We start from the raw sequence: 24,075 nt of genomic DNA, 5'->3' as shown, positions 1-24,075 counted from the left end.
GTTCATGTAATCCTCCAAAAGCTCCACTCTCTTCTATTTGCCAGATTGCCTATTTCATTCTGCTAGGGGAAATTTTTTTTTGCTGCTCTGTTGTCAGCAGACTGTACTCCCTAAATAGCATAATCTCTTCTGCTGTGTACCTGGATGATGTCATGTGGCTCTTCTAGTAGGTTTATCTTCTGAGGCTAAACTAAACCCCATTGGGCTCCACTCCATTTATTAATATCTATTAGTATCAGCTTCCCTTCTTCTTCTGACCATACCTCTAGAGAGAGAAGCTTATAAAGGAATTAAGACTGAAAGACACTCTCAAATAGTGCAGCTATTCCATTCACCAACACTATGTGGAATACCCTTTGCTTTCCTTTGATTTCACTTGGAGACAGGAGGAAAGTGGCCTGGGTTTGTAAGTGGCATAGCACTATCTTTGAATGGAAGGAAAACCAGACTCTTTGTGGGTAGCTGTATCTGTGTACATGCATGTGGTTAGTATATGTATGTGAATGGAGTGGCACAAAGAAATTTAGAAAGTTTTCAACTTCAAACAAGTCATTTTTCCTCCTGATACATGCACTTGATAGCAATACACCAAAATTGTGCAATCTCATAGACCACAATCCCAGAAAGATGAGCAAATTAGGAGTGTTGGTTTCATATTGCTGCTGTAACAAATTATCACAAATGCAGTGGCTTAAACAATAAAAATTTACTCTTTTACAATTCTGGAAGTCAGAAGTCTAAAATCAAGCTGTTGACAGGGCTATTTTCCTTCTGGAGGATTCAGGGAATATCTAATTCCTTGTCTTTTCCAGCTTCTAGAAGCTGTCCTCATTCCTTGGCTTGTGGTCCCACATCACACTGTCTTTCATTCCCTCTCTTTCCATCTTCACATCACCTCCTTTGCCTTCTGACCATCTGCTTCCATCTTATAAGAACCCTTGTGATTACACTGGGCCCACCTGGATAATCCAGAGTAATTTCCCATAAACTAAGATCCTTAACTTAATCACATCTTCAAAGTTCTTCTGCCATGTAAGGTAACATATTAGCATATTCTGGCAATTAGGATGTGGACATTTTTAAGGGGCCATTATTCATCCTACTCCATAAGGATATGGGTAGTTTTCTACATGTCAGGGTTTTCAGGGGTCCAATGCTATTTTCCATACATTCCACTGTTACCTTTGTAGATATAAGTTACAGTCATTCAGTATTGTATGAGTGTATCTTTTTGCATCAGTAAAGACTGATCTAAAGGCCTAATTTACCTAGCTTGTTCTACTGGTGACCAACGTTAAAAACTACGTTGCCAAAGGAGCATTCTGCTCAGAGGAGAGTGCAATTGCAGCCCGTAGTACCAAAGTTGGCAGGTGAGAAAGAGCTACATCTTAGAGCTCAAGCCTTCTTCTTAAAACTGCTTCTCTGAGACTTGATATTATTCAACTGGTTTCCTGAAGATTTTTTTTATGCTGAAATAACTTATTTCTATCTTGAGGTAAAAATATTATTTTAGCCACATTGTACGTCACACATTTGGAAGTTGTTCACTTGAAATTATTGACTAGAAATCATGTCTGATGGTTTAGAATTTATCTTGATATTGAGAAGGCTATAAAAGGAGCAATACACTTTAGGTTAGTCAATATACACTTCTAAGACACCTATTTTTCAATGGAAAGATGCAGTAATAAAACCCCTTATGAATATTATAAGAATCCCTCAAAAATGCTTAGGAGCACTCCAGGTTCCATTTTAAGTTTCTGCTACTATGATAGCAGCATTATGCCAATTATTTGTGATGTATGAATTGCTTTTAGCAATGGATGCTGAGAGTTTGTGGAGAATTGCTGTCTCCATAGCTCTGCATTGCCTTCAGGAAAATGATCCTGTTGAAATGTGACATAGGTGTCTTTATACCAGGACATGTTATGCGAAGATTTTTCTCAGAGAATTTCCAAGTGTCTTATAGACCAACTCTGTCACCAACCATAGGAATTAGACTCTACAAACTCTCTTCATCTAGACTTAGATGAGGGTTCTCAAGACAAACTAAACTATGGTCTTTGTGATGCTCAGGCTGTATGTGATACCTCTACTCATCTAAATCCAAAAGACCGTCTTTGCAAAGAACAACAGAGCTAGACCAGGAAGAGTCAATACTATTGTGAACAAGGCCATGAGAGTTCTATTGTAAAAACTCCAGAGAACAGCTGGGCAAAAGTGGAGCCATCATAGTTAATGAACAACAACTGTGCTTCAGAGAACCTTGATAACAGTGGGGTCATTAGAGTTGTCCTTCCAAGAGTCAACTGTCAATGAGTTATTTTTTTTTTTTTTTAGCATGCTTATTAGAGTATAATTGCATTACAATGGTGTGTTAGTTTCTGCTGTACAACAAAGTGAATCAGCTATATGTATACATATATCTCCATATCCCCTCCCTCTAGCATCTCCCTCCCACCCTCCCTATCCCACTCCACTAGGTGGTCACAAAACACCGAGCTGATCTCCCTGTGCTATGCGGCTGCTTCCCACTAGCTATCTATTTTACATTTGATAGTGTATATATGTCCATGCCACTCTCTCACTTCGTCCCAGCTTCCCCTTCCCCCTCCCCGTGTCCTCAAGTCCATTCTCAAAACTGAGTTATTTGTAGTGAGGTGGATGGACCTAGAGTCTGTCATACAGACTGAAGTCAGTCAGAAAGAGAAAAACAAATACCATATGATAACACATATACATGGAATCTAAAAATAAAATGGTTCTGATGAACCTAGGGGCAAGACAGGAATAAAGATGTCAATGAGTTTTATTCTGCTTTCTGATGATTCATTTTGACTATAAAAGAAAGAAAACAGTAATTATTTTCTAGCCACTGAAACAATAGAATAGTCTGTGGCATTTCTATAATAGCATAATACAGAGAAAGCCTTCACGTAGGTGTCAGCCTCTCTTCCCCTCACTGGTTTAAGGACTGTGTTATCTAGATAGAAAGGAATGTCATACGTATGCAGAGTATGTAGGACTTTTAGTATTTTGGTATTGTTCTCTGTATTAGCCAGGGTTCTCCAGAGAAACAGAACCCATAGGAAATATATATGAAGAGATTTATTATGAAGAATTGATTCACTTAACTATGGAGACTGAGAAGGCCCACAGTCTGCCATGTGCAAGCTAGAGACCGAGAAAGGCTGTGGTGTAATTACAGTCTGAAACTATAGGCCTGAAAATCAGAAGAGTCAGTGGTGAAAATCTCGGTCAAAAGGCAGGAGAACGCCAAAGTCCCAGCTCAGGCAGTCAGGCAGGAAGGAAAAGGGGTGAATTCCTTCTTCCTCTGCCTTTTTATTCTAATCAAACTCTCAGTGGATTGGATGATGCCCACCATATTGGGAAGAGTCATCTGCTTTCTCAAAAGCTTATTTCATCTGGAAACAGCCTCACAGACACACCCAGAAATAACGTTTAATCTGGGCACCCCTTGGCCCAGTCAAGTTGACACATAAAATGAGCCATCACCATCTACAAGAACTTTTGAGTTCTTATCATTGATTCTGCAAGGACATAGAATATGATTAACTATGAGTGGTATTTTGTTGGAGGCCTTTTTTGTTACCCTAACCCAATCCAGCTATATAAGATCTGAATAGTTCAACTCTTTTTATGGAAAAAAAAATTATGCCGCTTCTCCCAACCAGGATAATTTATTCATGTTATATTTTTATTATACAAAGAACTGAAGCAGCCTAGAAAAATACATTTGAAAAAAGTCATAAATATTTTTTAAGAAAGGGATGAAGTTGGCACCAAGGGAAAAATTAAAGAAAAACATAAAGCTGAATGGCATTAACACATAGAATATATATCCTATGTTCCTGAGTAGTTGCTAATGGAGGACCCACAATTTTGACCCTAAAGTCTCTAGTAATCAAAAGAAAGTCATGACATACCTTACAGTATTTATGAAACATATAATTGTATTTATTCAGAAATACAAAAACAAAAACAAAAAATTGGCTTGTCTGGCACTGATAATCATGGTAGTCACCTGTCAGGGTGAGTGAGATCTCTGGAGGGTGACATATGTCAGTATCTTTCCCACTTCCTTGACCAAAACCAGTGCATGGCTCCACCCAAGCACAAGGGGCCAGGAAATGCAATTCTATCACATTGGAAAATTGGAACTGGCACTAAGGAAATCCACCCTATGGGTCTTCCAAAATCAAGAAGACTAATAGGTATTAAATACATCCCTACTATAGATATAAAATTCTATTGAAAGGGCTAGGTTTTTACAGTCTATCAATCTGTCAATAATATGGTTTCAAGGGGATATTTAATAAGAATAATTCTGTTAGGAAACAACTATTATTAAAGTATTGGTGGAAGCAATTAAGGGGAATGTGCTGTCAGTACAAATAGTATTGACAGCCACGTTTATTACTTATTAGTGTGTGTGATGTGATGTGATGTGTTTTGCACCATTAAAAATGATTTAAATAGAGCCAAAACTAGTTCCTAGTAATACTGTCTTGGTAAAGTGTACACTGTCTAAGTCAGTGCCTCCTGGTCAATCCAGAAAAATACAGTAAAAAAATTCAGACAAGGTGGTGTTTGTTAGGAAAAAGTCAGTTTTGCAAAGAACCATTTAAAAATCCCCATATCATGATTACACTATTTGAAAAACTGACATTTATCTTGATATGGCATTTCCGTAATCCCTTAATGACTTTTAGCTGAAATACCAACACGCAGAGAGAAAATCGTGGTGTGAATGCTATAAAGTATAAAGTATACTACCATTTGACAACAGAGCAGTCAGTCCCAATCAGTCTACAAACCATTATAAAGAGCTTTGGTGCTATTGGCATTATTTCTATCTAAACACTTCTCATTCACCCATGTCCTAGAGAGTCCACAAAATTGACAGCTCAGTGATCCATGACTATACTTGTTTCTTAATTTTCATTTCTAGGAAATTCAAGGGAAGAACCAGGAAGCACTGACCCAGGCACTAGGTAGGAAAATCAAGAATGGGGATTTTTCTAGTATATCAAATAAAAAGTGTATCTGGAAGACCCAAGGATTCTTTCTGCAACAAAAGCAGGTCCATTAGCTATTTATTCACTGCATCTGTGTAACTCTTTTCTAACATTAAGAGACATATCAAATGAATATTTGCTTCCAGAAATTATAAATAATAATAATAATAATAATAATAATTAATAATTAGTTGAATGGTTGCTTTAAAAAAAAAAGCCTATACTCTCAATTGGTGATCAAATGCCCCCACAATAAAGTTTAAAAAGAAAAATTAGCCCATGTGAAAAGCTGGAAACTCAGGTGCCTTTGTGTTTTTTCAGAAACAATACTTTAAACCTCAGTGTCCAGGTCTATATCTTGACATAAAACTTTCCAGTTCCCTTTCAAGAGATAGTCTTGGCTGCAGTTATACTAACAACCTAAATGAAAAATTGAATTCCTGACTGACCCCAGCAGGTTAGCTCTTTATGCTCCAGTGATATAAGAGGCCAGCTAATAAGACCTCACCAAGCATGACTTTAAATGTTATCGATGGCCCTAAAGCAATCCTACCCTTTTAAAAATCCTTTTGTGCACCTGGTCTTGTTATCACCATAGGAGTGACTTACATACTGTGGGCTTATGATTCACAGAGAGAGTTTCCTGTCATTTGTCTTACCTTCATGACATTACATTTTCACCAAATATTCCTCTGGTTTCCATGTTAGCAGAGAGGGCATAAGAAGTGTCAGATCTGTGCTCGTGTATGTTACATACCATCTCCAAATACCCTCTCCATTTTTTATCCCCTTTCATGTAAAATCATTCTAGTTTACATATCTTAGACACCTTATAAAAGCTCCAATAACTTGTGTTGCTTTTCTGAAGAACTTTTCAATCCATCTCTTCAACTGAAGTTATGAAAGTCTTTGTTCCTTAATGCAAACGGACATGTTTTCCATAGACCAGTGATTTTCAGCCACTGTTGTGAAATATAGAAGCTCCACTCTCAGAAATTCTAATTCTGGATGTCTCTGGGATGGAGCCTAAGAATATCTGATTTTAAAACTTCCAGAGGGGATTCTCATTTGCATCCAGAATATATCAGAGTTGTGGGGAAAACTGTCTTGAAAGTCTCATTTCTAAGTCTTCTCCATCCATTTCTATGCAAATACCAAAAAGACAACACTCAAACAGTCCTTTGTGACCTGCGCCAAGGAAGGTGATACTCTTGATTTAGAAAATTGATGACAATATCTTATCTCCAAAGCATTTGCAACTGTTTCTTCTCAGTGGACACCATTTTCAGGAATCCAAAAATAAGATCACAGTTTTAAGAAACTACCTCTACCTAGAACCCCTGTCTTTTCTGTCTACCTCCTTTTTGCCCCTCCACACCAAATAAAAACAATATACACAGGATGTTTGGAACTGTCAGGATCCCAATTAGGTAACAGACTCAGAATTAAGAGGCAGTGAGAATAGGTGTAAAAATAGTCCCCATCCTTCTATCTATAAACAATCCTCTTTTCCCCTACTCACTCTATGGGATAAGATGGGAAAGGGGTAGAAAGAAGAGTTTCAGAGATACACATATTTATAAATCCTCATTTAAATATATCTACATTTCAGTATTGCCAATTCAACATTTAATGAGTTTTATTCTGAGGCATTATGATAAGTACTAAAGCTAAGGAGATCAATAAAATATATATCTAAGCATGGGATTACTCAGAAACCCAGGGAGTAGGAAAGGCAAAACTCTGTGTCATTATGGGCAACTCCAGATATAAAATTTGTTGAGCATAAACAATTTTTAAATTTGATCATCAGACCAATTACTTCCATGAAAGTCAAACATAGCATACTGAAAGTGCATTGGATGGAGGTCAGTGGCCTGGATCCTAGCTCCACATCAATCATTGGTTTGTCTCAGGTTTCTGATCTACTGAGTCTATGGATTTCTAAAGCCCCTTCCTATTCTATGTCTCCAAGCTATTGCAGTCAACCTACTAATTATCTATTTCTTATTATAATTCTGTTTCTGATTCTTCCCTTATTTCTCTTTTGCAGATCCTGTTCATGGGCATGATGACTGAGTACTATCATTACTTTTTCACAACCCTGGTAAGCGTATCTGGTGGAAATGTATTCCACACTATAAAAAAAAAATCTTCAGTTATTTTTAAATCAGCCCCACCAGTGTCAAGGCAGGTTATTGTCATGGAGATTTGTTTTACTTTCCTAAGAACCCTCTAAATCCAGAAATGCTGAACAGCAGGTGTCTTCCTTCCTTCCTTTTCTTTCTTTCTTTCTTTCTTTCTTCTTTCTTTCCTTCCTTCCTTCCTTCCTTCCTTCCTTCCTTCCTTCCTTCCTTCCTCCCTCCCTCCCTCTCTCTCTCTCTCTCTCTTTCTTTCTTTCTTTCTTTCTTTCTTTCTTTCTTTCTTTCTTTCTTTCTTTTTCTTTTCTTAACTAGCATCAATGCAAGTGCACCCAGAAAGGAATTAAAATGAAGCTTTCATTAAATAGAAACTGACAAAGTACAAACTATTAATAAAGAAGAATCATCTACATTTTCTATATACATTAGAGGGCACACCGAAGAGTATCTTGGCATTCTTTGATCTGATGTGATTTCACCACCTGTGTCCAGTGGATAGCTGGGTTGGCCAAGGTTCACCTGTCAGGTGTTTTGAAGACCATCAAGATAAAGAGCTTGGGAGATGCTTTCCACATTGAACATTTTTCATCATAAGAAAAATCATGGCTGTAAGCTGGAGAAATTCAAAAGAAACTATACAACTTTAAATTTTGACAGATTATCAGATCAAGGGAGAATGATTTAGGCAGTTAACAAATCAAAATGATGTGATAGCTCTCGCCATACACACACACACACGCAATACACCCCTCCCAACACACATACTCCACTCTTTTACGTGAGAAGAAAACACAGGGCCAACCACCATTTCTAACCTATAAAAGTGTGTCGACTAAAATCTACCCAGATTTTGGGAGATTCAGTAAGAGTATCATTTTACCAAATAAAACTGGCAAGGCAGGCTAGTATGTTAGGGAAATCAAAGTTTGGAACAAGGATCAGGCAGCTACCATACACATACTTCTAGAAGTAGTAAATTCCATCCCTAACTCAAGTATCTCTAAGAGCATGAAGGGCTGCAGAGGATGCCATGAGACAAATGCTTTGGAGCAGTTGTCAAAATTATCACTGCTCCTGAGCTTGGAGCTAGGGAGTGGGATGCAGGGCAGAAATTTCTGAACTAAAGTTTCCGTGGTCTTCCCTCCTTCATTGACATCCTGATCAGGTCTTCTGTCAGAACAGTTGAAGGAGACCCTGAGAACTGGAAAGTATCTTACTCTGATCACAAATATGGTCCTTTCCTCATCACCATGAACACATAGGTCTTACTCAAGGTGAGATTGCCATCTGCCTTAGAACTTCCCATCATTCCCAGGTGTACACACCAATTGAGTTGGTTTCGTTGAAATATGAGAAAAATATAAACAAAGAAACCTAAGAAGGTTGGTCTTCAATGGAAGGACAAACCAGTTGCCCTCACACTCTTGCTTTCCTCATCCTCCGCTAACAAGGGGATGTTGAAAATTGGACCTCAAACTTTCCATATTGTATATTGCATAGAAACAATTTGGAAACCAAGCTAATTTTGCACATGCTTAATGTATCCATTTTAGCACATTGTATTTTTGTACTGTTGAATTAATAAGGGATTCAATATGCATCCTGGAAGTTTCTGTATGAACCCCCTGTATCTTGAGTAACTTTCCTTCTATTCATTGAGTATGCTAAAGGAATCATTCTTCCTTGGGTCTTACTCTTTAAATTTGTTTCTTTAAACAATTCCCTTTGGTTTTATCCGCATTCTGCCATGCTTTGCTTTTATATTCCTACCACTCTTGCTCATGAGTATTAATGAAACTTAAAGAAAAAATTAGTTAGTGCAAGGGAAATAAATATAATCATTTAAAAGGCAGTATACTTTTTCTTACATGAGCGAGTTCAGAGATGCATTCTTATGGTTCTACAGTCTAATCCAAAGTTATCTTGGGAAGAATTAGTGATGTAGAAAAGAGTTATTCAAAAGAATAAATCTATATGCATCTTCTGCACATAAACATCATGGAGTGTTTCTGAAGCTACTTCTCTTTAGTAACCACTATCATCACAAATAATGTACTGTTTTGTATTGTTCTTTCATAAAGCAGTTACATTGGTAAGAAATTTTCATGGAAGTTTTTTTCTTTTATTAACTGTTAAATGCTATTTTGAAAGTTTGGTTTATTCTTAAATGTGAGATATTTTAATGACATGTTTTAGTGTCTAACATTTCTTTACAGGAAAAAGTTGAAATTATCACTTGTCTATTTTAAATATGAGTCAACATAAACTTCTGGTTTACACTCAGCTTCACCTGTAATGGAAAATACTAGGGTGGGTTCAAGTTTTTTCCCTGCAACATTATCTAAAAGGGAACAAATACTACTGTTAAGATACTCACATCAACACAACCATAGGCTCCAGTTTATTCTCTGAAGAGAACACTTTGGTTCTTATTCTGAGCTTGTGAAAATGTTAACTCTTTCTACTTTTATCATTTTTAATATTGCTCAGGGCTCATTTGCCCCAGGCATTCTTTATTCTCTCATTATATGGGACATGGGTTATTTTCAGTGAGCAAGGGAATGGTATTTTTTTTTTGCTGAGAGTTATCTTTCCGTCAAATGTATATGCAAGTTCCAAACTTCATCTCCTATGCAATATTCAAGGCAGCCTGGGGCAGCAAGTTATGAGGGAGAAGGGTGGTACTGCCACTGACAAGTGGATCATTCTCAGGCCAGTCACATCACGACTCAGAACCGCAGTTTCCTCATCTACAAAATAAAAGCAATGAATCAAATGGACACAAAGATCCCTTTCAACTCCCCAAAGACTATATCCTAGGAACAGACTTCTCTAGCTTCTCAGAATGTCACATCCTGTGCCCAAGGGCATACTAATTATTGGCAGCTAAATTCTTGTTCTTGGTTTATACCAACTTTAACACTATTGTAAAAAAAAAAAAAAAAAGGATGAAAATGAAAACTGATTACTGCCTTAGAGTTTGTCAGGCAGCATGCAAGTGAAAAACAAGAGGAAATGTTCTTTTATAGAACCAGTGTGATGATGGCTGCCATTCTTGTTTTAATCATTTGTTGCTTCTGCAATCATTAGTTCTCTTTTGCCTAAAGAGCACAGAAAATGTTAACTGTTTCTACTTTTATCATTTTTAATACTGCGCAGGACTTATTTGCTTTAGATCTGGAACTCTATAGGTACAGTGGTGTAAATATGACTGGGTTTCGGCTGCTTAATATTGACAATCCTCACGTGTCATCCATCATTGAGAAATGGTCCATGGAGAGACTTCAGGCCCCACCCAGGCCCGAGACTGGCCTTTTGGATGGCATGATGACAGTAAGTAGTTTTAAAATAAAATCATTTGAGATAATGTTTGACTTCCTTAGGGGTTAGGTTAAGAATCTCATATGCTTTTCATAGTGAGAGGAAAAAGTGATATAACCTGTGCTTTGACTTGTATGAGAAGAGGAGAAAACATTTTATGTACAGTAAGTCCCCTACATATGAACAAGTTCCATTCCAAGAGCACGTTCGTAAGTCCAATTCGTTCATAAGTCCAACAAAGTTCGCCTTCCTACCCAGCTAACACAATCAGCTATATAATACTGTACTATAATAGATTTATAATAATTTTCACAGAAATAATACATAGAAAACAAACAAACAAAAAATAAAGGAAACATTTTTAACCTTACAGTACAGTACCTTGAAAAGTACAGTAGTACAGTACAACAGCTGGCATACAGGAGCTGGCATCAAGTGAACAGGCAAGAAGAGTTACTGACTGGAGATGGGAGAGGAGGTGGGAGATAGGAGAGGAGGTGGGAGATGGTAGAGCTGAAAGATCATCAGCAATAGGAGACGGAGGGCAAACTGCAATTTCACTCACGCCTGACGTTGATGAAACACACATTTGCATCTTTGAAAGTTCGCAACTTGAAGGTTCATATGTAGGGGACTTACTATTTTGAAAGCCTGTGCATGGCTACTATCAAAAACTGCTGTTTTCAGCTTCCTGAGAGTAATAGCCTCAGGTAAAAAAGTTAACAGGAGTAGCCATCACTGTCAGCCAAATGGAGACAAAGCATAAACAAAAGCAAGGGTAAGTGGGGAGAGGGTTGTCCCTGGGAATGTGACCTTGGGAAGGAGGGAGGGAAAGAGGAGGAGCAAGCTGCATATAAAGGTTCTGCAGAACTAGCTTGCCTTCCTCGCTTCTGCTACATCTCAGCAAGCAGAAGCACATGTGGGAAAATCTGGATGTCCATAGAGTTGGTGTGTTCACATTCTTCCCGTCCTGGGTACATGGAGGTACACCTCTGCAGACACTGACAGTGCTTTATACCAGCCATATGTCGCTCTTGAAGCAGATGCCAAGCCTGCCTCCTAAGGAGAGACAGGTACTCTGCTGAACAGATAAATTGCAAACTGCCTCATCAGAGAGCTTCTCACTAACATCATTTGTCTCTTGTTGTCAAATGCACCTACTCTTGCTTTATTCTCTAATGAAGCTCCCTGTGTGATGGAAGAAAACTGAAGGAAAAAAAAAAAAAAAAAAAAGTCTGTGCCGGAACAGTGTCATCCAAAGGAAAAGATATTGGGAATGTGGGCAGGTAATAGCATTTTAAATTGGCATAGTATTTCATTCTCTGTTCCCGTCATCGGGAGAAACACTATTGCTTTTAAGATGCAATTTACCGGTAACTGAAAGGTATCATCACACAGAGAAATAAACTTCGGATTACTCTTCTTTTTCTACCTTTTCTAAATGAGGTGCAAATGACAAAAAAGAATAAATGAATGAATGAAGTGGTTCTGGAGGATCCCATGTTCAAAGTTTCTGTTTTTTAAACCTGAAATAACTCAAAATACACAAAGAGATCTGAAAGACAATGATAGAAAGCATTTTGGTACAAATGAGTCTTAGAATGATTTGAAACATTGCTTTGAATAAGAATAAGTAGAGAATATCCAGGGAAATACTAGACTTCTGAAAAGGAAGAAGAAAAGCTAAAGAAAGAGAGAGAAAAGGAGGGAGAGGGAGAGAGTGAGAGAGAGAGAGAGAAAGAGAGAGAGAGGTGCTAATTTTTGTGGGTTTTTTTTCCTGCTGAATTTATAATTCCAGTGTGTTTAAATATGGTTCAAAATCTTCTGCCCACACCCCAACCCCACCTCCCAAACAAGATTTCTATCACAGGATGAGATTTTTACCTGTGCTTGGCATGTATGACTAAAAGAGTTATAGTTTGGAGCTATATTAACACAGATTGTGGATTCGAGACAAACATTAAATATTCATCACAAGTATGGCTTAATGTAGCAAAGAAGTGTCTGTTCCCTTCAATTATACTGAGCTGATACAACAGTTTGTACATATTGACTGAGACGAGGCAAACCACTGAATGAGGGAGATAGAGCCATTCTATTCTCACCCAATCAGGCCCAGCGGTCCTGCAGACAGGAAGCATGGCAGAGCCAAGTCCCAGTGGATGAGAGATCCCATTCGGTCTAGAGTTTATCATTGTCTTTTCATCTAACCGGAGGGGTCTCTGTTATTATTGCTGTTATTGTTATTATAATAAACTATAAAAAGGAAATGGGGATTTATTAGGACAGAAGAGGGTGGCTCACCAGGTTGCTCTAAAATTGGGTACAGTAGCTATGTTAGGGCATGACATTATTAGTCGAAAAAACTGGTAGCACTCAGTTGCCCACTAGTAGTCAGATCCCATCGTCATGCAGATAGAGCCTTGAAATTGATCCTGTGAAGCATAGTTTTGACCTTTATTTATCCAAATAGTCCATTTTGCAGTTCACTGTCTCCTTTTGGCTTCTAGTAGAGGCGGCTAATTTGGGGATATAGAAACAGAGTCACAGAAAGGTTAAAGGACAAGTATAAGGGCATCCAATGGACTGATCATTGAGTCAAGAGAGCATACCCCAAGTCCCCAAGCCCGGGCCCATTGCTAACAGGTCTTTGTTCTCAAATTGCCTCTGTACTCAAACTCTTTCTTCTCTACCTTAAAGTTAAAAAGTCCTTTGGTTTCAATTCCACTGGGCCTATATATCTCAGGTCCAGCATTACATTCATTCTTGCATCTCCAGGATTTGCTGCTTCCAGTGCCTAGAACCTTCCCCTATTCAGGTTTGCTTAAATGCTACCTCACCAGAGAGGCCTTCTATGAACCTGCTACCTAATATAGTAGTCCCCTTCCTGTTATTCCCCCTCCCCTAACCTGCTTTGCTTTTCTCTGTAGCCCTTATGACAATATGTCATATTTATATTTGTTCGTTGTCATCCCCTACAACAACATAAACTCCATGAAGCTGGAGATTTTGTCTTTTCTTGTTCTGCTCTATTCCCAGCACTAGCTGGCACAAAGCAGATCTTCAATAAATACGTATTTAATAAAGGAATTAATGTACTAAATAAATATGAATTGAGGTCTACTAAGACTCAAGATATTTAATGAAAAATATTCATGTAGGCCTGAAATAATACTGCAAAAGTCCAAAGAGAGCTTCTATAAACGAGAAATGGACATGATTAGTAAAGAGAGAGATCATTCTAAAGTAATAATATTATTTCAAAAATTAACCATAGACTAACCACTATTAATATTTGAGTAATACCCTACTATAATAGAATTTCTTTCTCCTAAATCACACGCATTATCCCACCATTCTCCAAAGTGAATTTCCCTGTAGCCCTTTATAGTCATATTTTTCTGTGTGATGCATACATACACAGATGCGCATACGAATATATAATATAGGAATTTTTCTAACCTATGTATTTTTACTTTCCACCTGCTTATCTATTTTCCTCTTCAAGTTTTAACTATTAAGAATTTCTTAGAACGTCATACACTAAAAATATCCACAAAGAATATTACTATGTCAAAACACATCCAAACCTGAAAATAAGAAGAAGCAGACCATGTCTAAGTCCAAAAATTTTGACTTCAGATTTAAGAAACATAAATTTAATTAGAGAAAAAATATTGACTTTAAAAAACAGGGTTAAAATTGAGTTAATTAAGAAAACTGTTACTGAGTCAATAGAGTTCAAAAATAGTGAAACTCATTATTTGAAAACATCTTGAGATATTAAAAAAATGTTTTATCAACCAAAATGTTAATTAACTTACTTGAAGTTTAGAGTGATTTTGTAAAATCTACTTCATTCCTTTTCTCTATGTTTAAATTCCTCTCAGCACTTGGGCTAATTTGATCTATTGGCTTTTGAGGATAGACTAGAGTAATGGAGTGGCCCATTCTCAGATGGATTCTTCTCTGATTTTGAACCTAAAATTGTGTCATGGAAACAACAAAACATCGATGTCATCTGCCTTCCCAGTCCTTCAAATGCATTCACAATGAGTAGTTAAGTCAGTACCCTTATCTTACATCTAAGTCTTTCCTATAATGATCCACAGAGAAGACCACTTTGAGTGTCCAACTTGAGTGTCCACTCTGAGTGTCCACTGTTACCCTTGTGATGAAAGACAATAGGCAGTGAGATTCAGTAGAAAAAGCAAGATCTTTCCAGATAAGGAAAACCTAGTTTTTAGTCTTTGCTATATCCCTGAATAACTAAATAACCTAAATTATTTAGCCTTTCTGAGCCTCCTAGCTCATCTGTAAATCTCTATAATAATACTTTAGAGTGTTACTTTACAAATTAAATTAGGTAACATATATAAAGCCTTTAGGACATAGAATTGAATTTACTTGACGATATCTGCTGTTTTCCAATTTGTAGTCAATCAAAGAAGAACAAAAGACATTCTGAAATACAGAGGGAGAATTCTTATTCTGTCTTATTGAAGCCAGAATCCATTTATTTACAAGAGACACATTCCTCAGTTTGCACATATAGCCCAAGGTGGCTTATTCCCTGGGACAGGTATGACCTTGTATGACCAGTGGCATCACCCAGGTCTGCTTTCCAACTCCACATATAGTCCTCTTTCCCCTATTCCTGTCTTTCTCAAAAGCTGGCAAATACTCATTGAGGCTCACAATATGCCAACTTCTGGGCCAGTCCTCACTGGACACGCTGGAGCTGCAGTCCTAATTTTTGAACTTCTAGATTGTGAGTACATGGTGATATCTTTGCTACCTTCCACAACCTGTTTCTAAACCCCAGCTCTCTCTTGAGTTGCTCTCCCCTACTTCCTGAGTGCTCACCACCTCTCTTAGCACTTTGGTTCCCTCAGAAGCATCCACTCCCACCAGCTTTTGCTCCCTAGCAGGGCTTGTGTAGGCAAAACATTAGTCCTCCCACCCTTATCAGAATTCTCATCACTTCAAGAGGCATGTCTCAGAAAAGAGGGAAAGCAGCTAATTCATACTAAGAGGCAAATTTCTGCTAGCTCTATGCTGTGGGTGAGATATTTGCATTGTAATAGAGGAAACTGTTAACACCATGTAAGAAAGGAAATTCAGGAAATGAGGGGGATGAGGTATTATTTGAAAGTATTTCCCTCCTGGAGAACTGACTTGTCTATCCATATCAGGTTAGTGAGAATGTTTCTAAATTTGGAGAGAAAATGGGAAATCTATACTTTTTGCTCATTTGCTTTCCAAAGACTAGGTCTCCCTATCTCCTCTAGCTTTCTCCAACAACAGTTACATACCAGGCAGGCAGCAAAATGTGGAGACTCCATAGAGCCATATCATGTTTTTAGTCCTCATCCCTAAGGTGACATAGCATCTCATTGTTTTGTACTGGGGTCTCCAAGGCCACATTCAGATTTGATGATTTGCTAGGAGGACTCACAGAAATCAGAAAAGCTGTTATACTCACAGTTACAGTTTATTACAGTAAAAGGATACAAATTAAAATCAGCAAAGGAAAAAGTCACAAAGGACCAAGTCCAAACGAAGCCATGCATGAGCTTCTAGTGGTCCTCTCCCACGACAGTTGCATTGACAGTGCTTTATTCTCACAGCAAAGATGTGTGACAACATTATGAAGTGTTGCCACCAGGGAAGCTCATCTGAGCCTTGGTGTCCAGGGATTTTATGGGGGGGGTCAGTCACATAGGCATAGAGCATCTACATAGCTGACCTTAGTTGGTCTCCAGCCACTCCAGAGGTCAAACTGATATGGCACGGTCCAGAACCCCAAGTGAACAAAAACAGGCATTCACCATAAATCACACTGTTAATATAAATTATTTGCATTACCCAAGACCCCAGGGATACAAAGATACTCTGATCAGGCAGGATATTCTAAGGAGGTAATCTCCCAGAAGCCAGTCAAAGGCTAGTCCTTTCTTCAGAATGTGCAGAGACTGAGCATTCTGAGCCCTCTGAGTTAATCCTTTATTGCACATCATTGTAATAACCAAAACATTGTGCATTGTCAAGAAGCCCACTTTCAATATGCCTGTTTCATGATACATGTTGTTGCAAAAAGATTCTCTTACAGGCGTTGAGCACTGTGGTCTCTTCCAGGCTTTAGATGCAAATAAAATGTGAACACAAACATATTTGGAAGGATAACATTTGGAACACAAGCCAGTTTTTTTTACATTTACCTAAAATGACTTGAGAGTTGCTGTTTGGTAAGCAGGCCTCCAGCATAAAACTGAAAAGGGGAGGAAATTCAGTGTTAGTTCATTTGTGCTATAAAATACTTAAATATCTCCTCAATTTAAGAAAACATTTTATGACAAAAGGAAGCATAGTTTAAGAATAAATGGTTTTCTTCCTTGAATTTGTAAAGCACTGATCAGGCCTATAGTTTTGAACCTTGTTATTACCCGGCCCAGTGTAGAGACGACCTTGACAAAGAAAGTTAAAATCCTAGTCTCTACGTTAAGTTTATGAAAAAGTTAGATCATTGGAATTCCTCTCCTCACACTTCTCTATCAAATCAATCAGCCAGTTAGTGAATATATATACAAAAGTGTTTTAAAAAGGCATATTGCACTGCTCAAAAGGTCCAGGTCCCCATAGCATAGTGGTTAAGGGCATGAGCTCTGAAATCTAAACTTTCATCCTGAGATGGACTCTTCATTCCTTGTTTTACTGGCTACATAACTTTAGGAAAGTTATTAAAGTTGTTTCCTATATCTCCAAGCCTCAAATTCTCTGTCTGTAAAATGGGGACAATACCTACGTCAAAGGTTTAACTTCAGTAATTAAAGGAGATAACGTGTAAAATGCTTATAGTGCCTGGCATGTAGTTAATCATCAATGGATATTGACCACTGTTGACTTATTATTATAGTCATTAAATCACCAGACGAATAGTTGGTTTAGAAGCAGTTCAGCTTTGTGGTTGAGAGTATAAACTCTAACACCAACTTCCTGCATTTGAATCTTGGCTTTCCCACCACTAGTTTGGGGACAACATTTAACATTGTGAATTCTTCATCCATAAAGGAGTAGAAGTTATGGTGAAGATTAAATGTTTGCAAAATATTTGAAATAGCACCTGACATATGAGTGCTCAATAAATGTCAGCTATTATGATAGATTACATTTTTAACAGTCTCATTCTGTCAATAGATTAGCCTTAGACTAGTCACTTAATTTCCCTGAACTTCAGTTTTCTGATCTATAAAATGGATTATATCAGTCTTGAACTGAAATGATCAGAATATTTTTAAGCTTTAACAATTATTACCATCACAACTTCTATATATCACTCATATTAAGTATGAGTGAAGCAATTAATCTTAGAAATACATCATAAAACCTTGGGATTATACGGTTCTCACAAAAGTGTATTTTATTTTAAGCATGAAATAACATTAATTCCTTCAGCAAACATTTATTAAACAACTTTTATGTGCCAAGAACTGTGCTAGCCACTAAAAAATGAAGTTGAGCACTTTTATCAAGAAAGAAATGTAAAAACAATAACTATAAATATACTATATAGAAAATGCAGTGATAGAGATTGCACAGGATAATAAGTATTCAAAGTAGAGATATTCTCTGGACTCAAAGATTAATAGAATGCAAGATGTAGTTCCCCTTATTTTCTCTTTCTACCTCCATCAAGACATGTTCAATAAATGTTGAATAAATATATGTTGAATAAATCAACTGATTTTGGAAAACGGCATGATAGTCTTCATTATAAGACCTAGATTCTTGGTTTAACTATCCAATTACTGGCTATATGTATGACCCTACACAAATCAATATACTGTCTAGAGGTCAATTTCCTACATAATAAATAGTTTAATCCATCTATTCTGCTTATTTTGCGGGGTTGTTGAGAATTTCAAATGAGCTAATATATTTGAAGTTGCTATGAAAATCCTCAAGTAAAATATGAAAGTATTATAAGATTTTATCCTTAAAGAAAACCACAGGGCAGTATATTTTATAAAATGCTGAGAGTATTATGTGAAATTTTGCAAATGAGAGAAATTTCATGAGGAGTTGAAAAATATGTCCATCTCCCCAAAGGAATGACTACTTATAATCTCTATCAGGAAAGTAAGTGCTAACAAGAGTACATATTTTCTGAGGAAGTTACACATGTCTGTTCTTCAGAAGGTCTCTTCAAATCTGCCGTTGAATTTCACTCTATGACTACAACCTTCTTGACTCTGGTAAATGGAAGTGTCCTAACATGAGTATCCTTATCTGAAAATCACATGTTAATTTTACTCACAGCACTTTCTTCCTACCAAATATAAACAAGTAAATAGACTGATAGATAGGTAAATATTGAGAAACAGAATCCAATATTGAAATATTGAGCCTCTAACTCAATGTAGTTGATCTTAACACTGGGCTTAACATAAGACAGTCCAAAAATATTTGTTCCCTGAGTCAAGTCTTTTGTGGCTGATCCAAGTTCCGTTTCTTTTTTCTTTTTAAGAACTTAAAACAAAGCAGAGCCATGACTACAATTTTCTCTGGCATATGAGGTATTATTTTAGAGAAAAATAGCTATTGGAGAATGAAAGGTGTTCAGCTAGAGAATAAATGGCTGTTGAGATCAGAAAAATAGAAGATAAGGAAGCAGGCAGAGTGATTACACAGGTAAAGGAAGCTAAGCAAAGGTGGAATTGAAGATGTGGTGTGTGTTTTCCTCCACAGACTGAAGCGGCTCTGATGTATGATGCTGTGTACGTGGTGGCCATTGCCTCCCATCGGGCTTCCCAGTTGACTGTCAGCTCCCTACAATGCCATCGACACAAGCCATGGCGCCTTGGACCCAGATTTATGAACCTGATCAAAGAGGCAAGTGATGCTTGTTCACAGTTCAGTTCTTCCTTTGGCTGAGCGCTGCTAGACTTGTCCATGTGGTGAGGTCCTTCCCATTTGTGTCTGTTGGCATGATGTCTATAAGAGAGGAGAAGGCATCATTAACCAGTCTGTTGGGAATTCACTGTTAAAAGTTTGTCTAGAAGAGCTATCAGGAACTTTCCAGTGTGATGCTGAGAAGCTTTAAAAAGCTACCAGATCATAACATTCAGCATCCTTCATTTCAACTATAACCCCAGCTGCTGCTGACCCTCCATGCATGTTCAAAATAGCTCACAGGTGCTTATTCTATGGTCTGTTGAGTCAAGGGATAGGTTGGTCCATCACTGAAGAGTACCAGAGATAATTCCCGTGTTGTCAGCCTCTAGTGCCTCTAGTTCCAGTGGTTTCCTAAGTCTTGGGTTCTACAGGACTAAACAGAAGGACCTCTTTGTTCTAATGATATACTGATTATTTTGCCATTTGTCAGCTAACTGGAAAAGTCTGGTACCTTTCAAAATCTACCACATGTACTAAAGGATTTTTAAGAGTAGAGTGTTTGGGAAAGAAAAGAGTTCTCACTGCTATTTCAGGGCAATAGCCCTGAAATCTTGGACACCCATTTCTTTTCTCTAAGGCAAGTTGACTTCCCTTCACCAGACCCTGTTCTAAGATCCTGAGATGCCTTATAGATATGTATTCTTGGATTATCTTTGACCCCAACACACATTTCAGAGTGTGTCTGGACTTGACGAGATGAAATAAGGTACTTGGGGGCAGCCGGGCCTGACTGAGGATGCATCATACACTGTGATGCTGTTCTAATGTTTTCTCTATGGGATGCAGAGATTTACCTCTCAAGTGAAGAGTACCTTTATTCCTTTCTGTACTGGAGAAGGATGGGGTGAGACAAAGCCATAAAAGAGAAGAGTGGCAGGGAACATAGTGCAAGAGAAGAATGCCCAGCCAAGAGCAAGGGAGAAATCTAAAGAAAGATACCTACTTAGGTCTTTATCTCTGTTAGCCTCTTCAGCACCTACAGACCCCTCTTCAGGCTCTTCAATCTACTTCCTCATTGAAGGCTGACTCTGATCCGTAAGGGTCAGGACCAGAGAGACAGGCGGTATGAAGGTTAATACCACCCAGGCTCCAAACCAAGGTTATTTACAAGGCTGGGACTGAAGTACGGCTAACAGCAAAGAAGTGCCTTGGGCACACGATTTAAGGAGGCACTTACTCTCAAGCTTGAACCCTGCACTTACAAGAGACTGAGAGAGAGTGCTTCCTTAAATTTTGTGCCCTGGGTCCCTCTCTTACCTCATCCTATTCCTGGCATTGTTATTTGGGTTTAAATTCCAGCTCCACCAACACTTATGAGCAATGTAACCTGGGTAAGTTACTTAAACTCCTTGTGTCTCAGTTTTCTCACCTGTAAAATGGGAATAACATATTCTAACTCACAGCATTATTGTGAGGATAAAGAGTAAAGTTAATACTTGTGAAGAACAGTACAGCAACATAGTAAGAATCTGAAACATTAGCTATTCTCTTACCGTTGGAATGGACCACTCATAACAGCCCTTGTTCAGTTCTACTGAGGATGATGCCAGGAATTTAAAACTGGCAACAGAAACAACAACAGAGAAATCACAAATAGGCATAAAATGACCTGTTCTGACAGCTACATACATCTGACATACTGTGCCTAATAGGAAAACATCACACAGCCCCTCCTCTCCCTGCGGCGATCATGGTTATGTCCTGAACCACCATCCTGATCACCTTGATCTTTAACAAGAAAACAGCTGGTTTCCTTTTATCTCATACCAGTGCAAGAAGAGGCATGAGACAACATGAAAGCTTGGGATCAAACACTCTGGAACACCCTAAACACCTTTTTTCTTGTACTTAAGTTGCATAGGAAGGTGAAATTACCAAGTGATCTTTAGATATGTTTAAAGAAATAATGAGCTCTAAGATGAGGGACCACATTGAAAGCAAGAAAGCATTTTACATTCTGTTACTCCAAAGAACAAATTCCCCATTCTCAGGCTCCACAGCTGGAGGTAGAAGGGGAGATGCATTAGAAACCTTGTGTTCATCTTTTCTTTTGTCTCCTGAGTCACGATGCCTTATACTGCCTTTGGCAGGGTGTAGGCATCTGCAGAGAAAATGGGAAAGCGGGTTAACCGGGAGTAATGCCCCAGCTTGTTGAAAGACTGGCACTGAGGGAACTCTGAGACAAACTAAAACATGCAGAAGTGAGAAAATGCAGATATTTCTTTCAGTGAGTACCTAATACAACAAAACTTTGCAGCTATTGGGTTTTATTAAGAAACATGAAATAAAGCACTTGGTCCTAAAACTTCCCCTGGTCCTTTCTTTTAGTAACTATCGTTTTCTAAATGATTTCCAAAACTATAATCAGAAATAATGTAAAGAAGCAAGTCAGCAGATTGAATTTACGGGGTGAAGATCAAATTCGTCGCAGGAGGTAAACTTTCCGAGCAGAGAGGTATTTGCATGTGCACTAACCCCTGATAATTCCACACATCATTTAGAATCAGTAAGTCTTTCAGACAGATCTCTCAGGCTATCTACTTTTCAGTGTTTTTAGGCTGACCAGAAAGAGAGAAAGAATTAAAGAATATTTCAAACATGATAGGGTATGTTATAGTGTTATCTCTCTGGGCATTTGCTAAGCAAATACATATTAAGAAATGATAAATTTCCGTTCAACAGCATTACTGGGACTCCATTATATAAGTAATATTAACTTGGCGCTATAGGAGATATTTTCCTAAAATTATAAGATGTGGTTTCTACTGTCTACTAATATAAATTCTACACAGTGGAGGAATAGCAGGCTTCATCTGAAGCTTTCATTTGAACCCACACTCTTCAGCAGGATATGCAAGGTCCCTAGTGATCTGGTTCCTGACCTCCTGTGCCATCTCTCTCATCTCCTGCCTCAATCCCAGCACTTGCTGAACCTATTGTGGCTCCCTGAACTTGCCATATGCTCCTTCCAAATTCTCTTGCCTCTGATTGAAGTGCCTCCTCTGGGTCATCCTTTATGACCCAATTCAAGCACTAGCCTCTGTCTGCTGGCCCTGACTCACAAATTCAGGCTCCTCTCCTTTATTACGTCTGTTGTTAGACCATGATATTTGATTGCATGTCTGTCTCCAAGCTGTGCTTTTCTAGTCTCGATTCCCTAGTCCTTACACAATGCTGAATGTAGAATAAGCACCCAATAAATAGATGCCAAACAAGTAGACGAATGGACAGCAAATGAACTGAAAAACACATACAATCTATGAACAAGTATTATAGCTCAAACTCCCCGTACATGAATATCATATTCAGACAAAATTCAATAAGGCAGAAACCAGGGCCTGGGTTAGACTCGTTTACTGGGGTCCTAGGTTCTAGTGGGAGAGTAAGGCAGGGGTCTTAGGAATAGTCCAGCCTATTTAACTGTGAACTGAGAGTGTAGACCCTGAGATTTAATCAGTTTGCTATCTGTGTAAACCTAGTCATTTAACCTCTTTTTTTTTCTCAGTTCCCTCTTCTATAAATTGGGGATAAAATACCTACTTCACATGTCTGTAAGGATTACATTTAATATATGTACAGCCTAGCAAAATGTCTGGATTACAGTGATTGCTCAAGAAAGGGTAGCTACCATTAAATGGAAGGTCCTTGTTAAAATGTATACCATATAAGGTGGTGGTCAGGAAGAAATGAGGCAACACGTATAAAACTTTAAGTGTATTGCCTAGCATATGTAAGCACCGCATTCTTGCTGTTGTTATTCGGCAGCATCACCGTTATTATTGAGCCTAAGATGAAGTAGTAGTGCTTATAAAAAGGACAGGACCTGGTAGTGGAAAATCAGTAGTTCAATGGAGACAGTCATGCAGCACACAAGCGGCCAAATGCAATGATGCCAGGGATGGAGAGAGCTTTCAATCATCAAGCACACACGATTGTTCAGGAGGGACCCAAAGACATTAGGTAACAATCAGCCATGCTGAGATAATAGAAAACCCTGGCAAACCACATCTCAGGTCAGCCTGGGAAATGATAGCTGAATGTGGGGTGAAGAAGCTGAAACACTTCCTGTTTGTGGCCAGAGTTACTCTGGACCCAGAGTAAGTTCCAGCTGGCCGTGCGGAAATCAATGGGAATAGCTGGAGAAGGAGCAAGCACATCAAAGCATCTGGGAAGAAAAGAGTCTGAAATCACAGGTGCTGAGAAGAGCAGTAAACTGTGGGTACAGTAAAATGAATCAGATTTTAGGTTAAATCAGTTGTTCTTAACTATTTTCTGGGTTACAGACCCTATATTAAAACTGATTTAAACCATGTATCTGTTATTCCCACAAAAAGATTTATTTACAATCTCAGGGGCCTTACAAACATGCTGGTCTCCTTGAAACTCATGTTATACACACACAATGGAATATTACTCAGCCATATAAAAGAATGAAATAATGCCATTTGCAGCAACTTGGATGGATCTAGAGGTTATCATACTAAGTAAGTCAGAAAGAGAATGAAAAATACTGTATGATATCACTTATACGTGGAATCTAAAATACGACACAAATAAATATATCTATGAAACAGAAACAGACTGACAAATATAAAGAACAGACTTGTGGTTGCCAAGGG

The 24,075-nt window shown here is 38.1% G+C and overlaps 1 protein-coding gene across 9 annotated transcripts in view; it reads left to right on the top strand.

Moving 5' to 3' along the window:
* The window catches only part of GRIK1 (glutamate ionotropic receptor kainate type subunit 1), a 424,458-nt gene that overhangs the window by 288,230 nt on the left and 112,153 nt on the right, over positions 1-24,075 (top strand). For all 9 annotated transcript variants that reach the window (XM_068545737.1, XM_068545736.1, XM_068545733.1 and 6 more), the window contains 3 exons: positions 7,093-7,146; positions 10,340-10,513; positions 19,250-19,393. In XM_068545737.1, the coding sequence (XP_068401838.1) occupies positions 7,093-7,146; positions 10,340-10,513; positions 19,250-19,393 (372 nt within the window). The remainder of the gene's footprint in view (positions 1-7,092; positions 7,147-10,339; positions 10,514-19,249; positions 19,394-24,075) is intronic.

This window comes from Eschrichtius robustus, chromosome 6, assembly GCF_028021215.1.
Source record: "Eschrichtius robustus isolate mEscRob2 chromosome 6, mEscRob2.pri, whole genome shotgun sequence".
NCBI lineage: Eukaryota > Metazoa > Chordata > Mammalia > Artiodactyla > Eschrichtiidae > Eschrichtius > Eschrichtius robustus.
This window is presented reverse-complemented; position numbering and strand designations above follow the sequence as displayed.